Consider the following 7500-nt stretch of genomic DNA (forward strand, 5'->3'; position numbering starts at 1 on the left):
TAGGTGATAAGTCCAACAGCAAAGCTCTTCTCAAATTATTAAGCCAACCTTGTAACGGCTGAAATCTATTGGTCTGAAAATAGGTCTGAAATAGGGTATCAAGTTTTTGGTCAGGTCTGAAAAAGGGTAGGGAAAATCGTAGGGGATTTCACTCTGAAGAAATTAAGTTGATATAATCCGGGAAGTTGTGGGTACAAGTTAATATACATTCATGAGTACATCTGAGGCCCTATCTGAGGCAAGGAAACAAGATGCACTGAAATGACCAGGTAGTATTATACTTCTTGTTCCGGCAACCGTATTATTTTATTTTATAAACACCAATGAAATAGCAAGTGAGCTTTCGGGTCAAAAAAAGTTATCTTCACAAGTGAAAAGATCACTGTTGCTATGGTTACATATAAAAATCACCGTAAGGCCGCTTGGAAGTATCAAGTTTCTCTTCTCGTTCGCTTCGCTCACTCGTGAAATATTTTTCAACACTCGAAGAAAAATTTCGTTCCTCCGCGCTGCCATGTAATATCCTCCATTTATTTTCTCTCTTCTCTTAGATGATACGAAACAACCTAAGGGGTGAACTCACTGTGGCCTATACAAAGGAACAATTTTCGCTCAAAGATAACTCTTTCATTTCTGCTGTCGCATATTCACTGCAAGTCAGCTCAAGTCAGGTAAGCTTTGCTCTGTGTTGCTTTGTGTGTAGCTATTATCTATATAACCCCCTTCTCCCCCTTCTGAACACCTCACCTAGATCTAGATTCTTTTATTTTTCAGGAAATGAAACATTTGAGGCAAGCTCTGATACCACTGCTGATGAGTTGTGCCACAAGTAACGGAAATGTTAAAACTATGGAGGAGCTTCTTAGCCAGGTAGTCTAACACCAGCAAGGTGCTGTTGAGAGAGCGGATATTGGGGTGGTGGGGGAGGTGGTGCCATTTTTTCACCTTGTCTCACTTCAACATATATCTTTCCAAGGTTTTTTTTAGTTTTAGCTGACCGATGTTTGTCCCACGACGGAGCTTGTGAGGGGTATCGCTGTATGATATATGTATTTTTTGAAGTTGACGTAGACGCAGGCCGGGTCATAAAAGCCTCAGTGGATTTCTTTTCAAATACCTTGTTAGCTTGTTCATTATACAGCTATGATCATTCTTCAAAGAATAACAAAAGGGCGTTTAATTAGATTGTTATTTTTTTATTTTGTTGACATGATATTTGAATGTTCACATTACATTTATATTAAAATTTCGTAGGGGGCTGATGTAAATGGCTCAACAGATTACGATGGTCGCACTCCGCTTCATATAGCGTGCATGGAAGGGAACAACGAGGCTGTCAAATTCCTTCTTCAACACGGCGCGTTGACTCAAGTTAAAGACAGATTCAAGTCTTCTCCTCTGGACGATGCCATCAAATTCCACCACAAAGAAATTGTGAAAATTCTTCGCAAAGCTGGCGCACAGCTCATGAAGACATGTATAGAGACAGCTGTAGCATTGTGTCGGTTGGCAGCCAAAAATCGCGTCGAAGACTTACAAGTGTGGCAGCTCGCAGGCGCTGATTTAAACTCGTGTGATTATGACAAACGAACACCTCTACACGTGGTAATGTATAAATAAGTTATGGTTTGGAGATCGAATTGGTTGAAACATACTAAAAAATCCGAACCATTCACAAAACTATTCTGGTCGGGGTAAGGGTTAGGGCTACTGCATGTAGGGTTTATTGCAGAACACGTCGAGGAAATTTACAAAATATTTCTATGATTAAATGAAATATATGATATATGAACAGCAGATATGAAATCAAGTGAAGCTATGAGAACCCACAAATGACCAGCTCCCAGCATCTGTGGCTTCATAGCTTAGTTGGTTTGAGCGTCGCACCGGCAATGCGAGGTCACGGGTTCAAACTCCGTTGAAGTCCTGAAATTTTCAGGCGTCTCCACTCAATTGATAAAATTGCGTCCACAACTGCAATGATCATAGCTTCACGTGAAATATTTCTATGTTGTTACAAGCAAATTCTCTAAACGTAAAGTAAAACTGCTATAGAACGAGTATTCATTCTCAATGGTGATGATTAATAAGTTACAACTGAGCTGACCCCAGGAATAACGTAAAGTATTGCCATTAACAAATAAGTGTTCTCTTGGTTTCGCTTTTTTTCCAGGCTGTTTGCCGAAACAATATGGAAACAGTGGCCTTCTTGTTAGAGAATGGAGTCAATCCACACCTACGAGACATTTTTGGTAGCACCCCTTTGGACAACGCCAGATGTTACCACTTAGAGAACATTGTCAGTATGTTGGAAGAATACTCCACAACAAAAGGGTTCGATGATCTCTCTGTTCATTGACGAAAACCGTGACGATGAGCACGACGAAACGTTGCTCGCAACCATCGTAGTGCCGGGGTGGGGTTTATTCAATATGATGGAACAGAAGAATTTATTAACATCACCAGAAAAAGACAGTGGCTACCATAGTATATAGTTACGGATTTACCATGTTACCAGTTGAACACTGTTTATACTTAAACTGCTTCACTAATATTTAATGGTGAATAGTTTTCAATTGCAGATAAAGACAAAATGTCGAGGGCGGGTATTTATTAATAGAAAATTCTCTTATTAACTTATTGAGCCATCGAATGTGGTTCGGATGTGATAATTTGTTTATATATCTATTTTAGGACAACATTTTGCTGTATAAGAACGGGAAATATTTTTTTGAATGCATTTAAACATTTGGAATTAAGTAATGTATACTGTTTTGTATAGAGTACAGGGTAAGGTCTGAAACTGGGAAGGTGCAATTTTTATACGTCAACGCTTTAAGGAAATAAAGAACAAACGGAAAGGGCTTCAGTTGTCTCGTCCTCTTTACAATATTTCATAAATCCGTGACGGTTGGTGTGGAAGTTGGTTCAGCATAAGCCTATCATGGCAGCTGTGGAATAAATCGAAATTGAAGGCCTTCACTCTACTTGAAGTGAACTGGGTATTCCTAAAGTGGGTGAGCGAGGTTAATACCACTGTGGGGAGGCTGAAAAGCTGGCGTTACCACGTCGCCGGAGAGGTGAATATTTGTCGGCTTAATTCCAGTCCTCACTCCGTTCAAAATGTGGCTCGGTTGGGAAACGTAAACATGGCGAGCCCTTTTCGCGATGGTAATGTTCATTGCGACTGATGTATGCGTCGTTCTTGGTTGAAAATGTGATGAGCGACGAAAAGACCACACGATCAAGCTCTCGGAAAAACCTCGTAACAGTCCTAGAACAAGGAGAGAATGACGACAACTGCATTCCAACGGGTGGCGTTGAACACCGCGCCCCATCCTCGGGCAGCTGTTCAGAAACACGACAGAGTTTCGTCTCTCTTTCAGGAAAACAAACCATGAAATCGTCTGCTTTTGCAGACGCCTCAGAGAAAAGCGTTGATCTAAAGGGTTCGTTTCATGCTCAGTTGTCACGCAGTTTTTTTCAATCCCATTCGTTAAGTTATAGCTCGTCAGTGGACGGATACTGTCATCCCTCGCGCAACAGGCTTGGCACTGTGGCAGTGGAAGATCCCCTCACTCACGAGAAAGTGGTGCACAGTAAAGTATTGTTGCTGTACACTGGTGGAGCTTTGGGATGGAAAGTGGATCCACAGGGTAAGAAAATATTTTAAAAAACAAACAAACAAAAAGGGCTACGACCCCTGGGGGTGGGGGGATGGGAAGGCACTTTAGGAATTTCTGGGTGGGGATGTGCCGCTGGTACCCTGGAACCCTTAGCCTATACCAGAGCTAGTTCAGCTGAATTTTGCTACCCTATTCTAGAGTAAACTCCCACCGATTTCCGTCTAAACTCCGATTCTTGACAGTTAATAATATCCAGAGTTGTTTCACGATAGCCATTTATTGACACTGTTGAGACTTCTTGAGTGGGAATTTCTGGTTTCCTTAGTCTTGATAAAATCTTCAACCGACTGGTCAGTTTCGTGAAAAAGGATACCCTATTCTAGACCGAAAGGCTATGATTTATATACTCTATCCTAGAGTAAACTGCTTGAAAACCATACCCTTCACAGCGGCACATACCTATATAGTCTATTTTGAATTACTATTTATAAAGTTCTTGCAAAGGTATTAACATACCCCTGGGAATATATACCCTAGGCGATTTCCTTTTTTATACTTTTTTTTCTTTAAATTTTTTGTTGTTGATTGATTTATTTTTTATACTTACATGTATACCTACACCATACTTACTACTTACACTACACTTTACACTACTTATACTTGCACTACTTACAATAACTTACAATACATTTACACTAATCACTTATCCTTAAGGGTTGAATTTTCCACCCCAAGCACTGGGAAAGTAACAATTTCCGATCCCAAGGTGTCTTGTCAATTGTTGTTTTAAAATATTATTTGGTATCTTCAGCATAGCAGTCCATTTCCATCAAACTAAGGATTAAAAAGGCCAATTTACGAGTCCAATTATATGTCTTTGAGTCTCTCTGATTTCAAAGCTGAGAGTTTTTTTGTTAGTAGCATTTGCTGTCGCATGGTCCAGAAGTGAGAACCCTTGGCAGGAAACAGCTTCAGAGACTTCCCCACCCATGCCAGGCATAAAGGATATAACCCTAGGGTTTCTTTGGGATAAATGGGTCCTTTGCATGATCCTGTCACATGACCTTGTCAATCATAAAAAAAATGATTGTGGTACAAAATAGATAGCAGAAATGGGAAGAGCGTGATGAAATTAGTAAGGATGTCAATTTTGTGGCCACTGCCGTTTAAGGACGGTGCCTACTATTGAACTTTGTGCGCATACTTTCTGCGCATCTCCAGATACTTGGATTTCCTATCGGTAGTGCTTACTAATGCAGGGATATTTTTGCGTGGTTTAAATTTATGTGGAGAAAGCAGAACTTAGCAAGTGCTCTTGGTATCCAAAAAGAAAATTGTGGGTAACCATGCATTTTTCAGAGATGATTAAGCTTTAATTTGGAAAGGAACACCATACATTGCTTTTTATTTTAAAGCTTTTTGTTAATATTGTTGACTGATTATCTTTGAGGCTACTCATCTATTTTGTACCACGCCCATTCTTTATGGTTGACAAGGGCCTATTTGAGCTACGCAGGACCTTCAAAACTGTAACTGGTTGCAGACAATAGTGGCCTGAAGACTTGCTGAGTAGATCTCAGTGGACTTTTGTTTTTAAATAGGAATCCACCTTGACAAGAATAACCTGTTAAAAGAATTGAAGAAATTGCCCATGATATACGACACTGAGTATGTGGATTACATTCATGATAACTTACTGGATGATATCCCAGAAGAAGGAATTGAACCAGACACGTTGGTTATGCCGTAAGTTGTTGTCCAATAGGCTAATAAATTTGCTCACATTGATCCTATTTTATCATTGAAATTGTTTTGAAACAGGAAATTTCCTGAATAGATGTATTTTTTTTGTTATACTACAATGACTGGGGATACTAAGAAAAAACTGGAGTGCTCCAAAGAGGAGTCCCTTTTGTGTCCTACAGTTCGGTGGTAAAGCATCTGAAGTAGTAATTGGGAGATCACGAAAGAGGAAAGGAAAGGGACTTTATTCACAAAATGTCTCTAGTCTTCTAGTGCTGGAGCAGTATTTGAGGACACTGTAAACTGAAATCAACTATGTAATTTGCAAATCAAATCAAATGTTGATTTTTGAGGAGAGGAGAAAACCGGGGTATCCCGAGAAAACCTCTTGGTGCAGAGTAGAGAACCAACAAACTCAACCCACACGTGATGCCGAGTGTGGGAATTGATCTGTATAGTCTCATATCATTATTTGTGATAATTGAGTACCATATTTCATGTTTATTTTCCCTGACAGAGTGAGCAAATATGGAAGACGCATCTTTATTGATGTTCTTGAGATGCCAGAAAGTGATGTGGTAGTTCATTCCAAGGACCAAGACATTCATGATTGGTTGAAAGTCGCTCAGCAGATTGAGGAAAGTTATGAAAAATATCACGGATTTGTTATTTTGCATGGCACCGATACCATGGCTTATCTTACTTCTGCTTTGTCATTTATGTTCGAGAATCTTGGAAAATCAATCATCTTTACTGGTTCGCAGGTGAGAAGAATGATGTTTGGAGAAGCCCTTGGAGTGGCTGTTTTTATTTCAACTTTATTGTCCTTTTTTCGATCAATGGGTAAAATTTTTTCACAATCACAAGTGCTCCGTTGATCTTTTGGGTGAAGGCAATCCAAGTACTTGTCATGCAATCTTACTTTTTGCTACACGGGGAAAGATTATGCAGCAGGCACTAGGAATTTTTCCAAAGGAAGTGACAATGCATCTTGGGATAGGCAACTGCATATATGTAGTTACGACACTCTTTCGACTCACCTCCTCAGTGCTTCCAGATGCTCCAGTCTCAAATCCTGCTTTGTCCACAAACTGAACATGTCTTCGCTTGTTCCAAATTCATCTTCATCACACTTTAATTAGCCAACTATTAGCATCCTAAAGAAGCTAGGTTTCTTAACACTGTTGCCTTAATTGAAGTAGTACTTTCTATACACCACCCCATGTCAAGCCTCGTGACTTGTGTATTAGAGCGACTTTCTTATGACCTTGAAAAAGAAACGTAAAAAAAGAACATAAACAAAAATGCATCATATTTAACTGGCTTATGGAACAAATTAAAACAAACTGCCACGGATTTTCATTGGCTTAGTGAATGCAGATGCAAACAACATCATTTCTCTATGGAACTTTCTTGAAAGTTTCGCTTTGACGTCATTGGAAATGTAGTAATGTGATTGGGCTATTGAATTGTTTACTGCCCATATTAGGAGTTTCCTAGTCAGGAATAAGAAGAAGCTTTGTTTTAATGTTGCCAAACATTGTCTGTGAAACAAAGTGCAAACACTTTTTCAAGGTCATACGAAAGTCACTCTAACCCATCCCCTCCTAGTAGTGACATGTATAGATTTTGCTCTTCCTAATGCCAGATGATTTTACTTGCCAGTGGGGAGGTGATTCAGGGATGGAAGAGTTAACAATATTTACGTCCACTCAAATGCCATTTCCCCCTTCCTTCATAAGGGTGACACTTACAGACTTTACTCTAACACCAGATGACTGAACTCATTTGCTCAAGTTTGTACCCCAAATTATTGACTATTTTTCTTTCACGTTTTTCACTGTTGCAGTATGCACTCAACGATCATCTCAATGATGGAAGGCAAAATTTGTTGGGTGCAATAATGATTGCTGGTCACTATGTCATCCCTGAGGTATATAAAGGTTGTTTGTTTTTGTTGTCAACTGCTCCCACCTCAACTGTGTAATTTAAAAAATGGTTTTCATGAGTGATGCAAATATGATTGCAAGCACCACACAGATAAACAGATGCATTATGTTGTGGTTTAGAGAGAAGTATTGTACTACTGAACAAAATGACATCCAGTTGCGTTACCAGTAAAAAGCAGAGG

At 39.5% G+C, this 7500-nt stretch overlaps 2 protein-coding genes and 1 non-coding gene across 5 annotated transcripts in view; all 3 read left to right on the forward strand.

The window, feature by feature from the left end:
• LOC137980499 (L-asparaginase-like) overlaps positions 1–2859 on the forward strand; it is an 18315-nt gene extending 15456 nt beyond the window's left edge. The window contains exons 10-13 of the mRNA XM_068827956.1: positions 552–671; positions 775–870; positions 1255–1605; positions 2174–2859. Coding sequence (XP_068684057.1) covers positions 552–671; positions 775–870; positions 1255–1605; positions 2174–2359 — 753 coding nt within the window. The 3' untranslated portion in view covers positions 2360–2859. The remainder of the gene's footprint in view (positions 1–551; positions 672–774; positions 871–1254; positions 1606–2173) is intronic.
• Positions 1855–1927, forward strand: Trnaa-ggc (transfer RNA alanine (anticodon GGC)). Its single transcript has one exon. It is a non-coding gene; the product is annotated as a tRNA-Ala (tRNA).
• Positions 2860–3114: 255 nt separating the features above from the next.
• Positions 3115–7500, forward strand: part of LOC137978759 (60 kDa lysophospholipase-like) — a 20132-nt gene continuing 15746 nt past the window's right edge. For all 3 annotated transcript variants that reach the window (XM_068825812.1, XM_068825811.1, XM_068825813.1), the window contains exons 1-4: positions 3115–3656; positions 5228–5372; positions 5887–6133; positions 7219–7302. In XM_068825812.1, coding sequence (XP_068681913.1) covers positions 3191–3656; positions 5228–5372; positions 5887–6133; positions 7219–7302 — 942 coding nt within the window. In that variant the 5' untranslated portion in view covers positions 3115–3190. The remainder of the gene's footprint in view (positions 3657–5227; positions 5373–5886; positions 6134–7218; positions 7303–7500) is intronic.

Source organism: Montipora foliosa, chromosome 12 (genome assembly GCF_036669935.1).
Source record: "Montipora foliosa isolate CH-2021 chromosome 12, ASM3666993v2, whole genome shotgun sequence".
Classification (NCBI taxonomy): Eukaryota; Metazoa; Cnidaria; class Anthozoa; order Scleractinia; family Acroporidae; genus Montipora; species Montipora foliosa.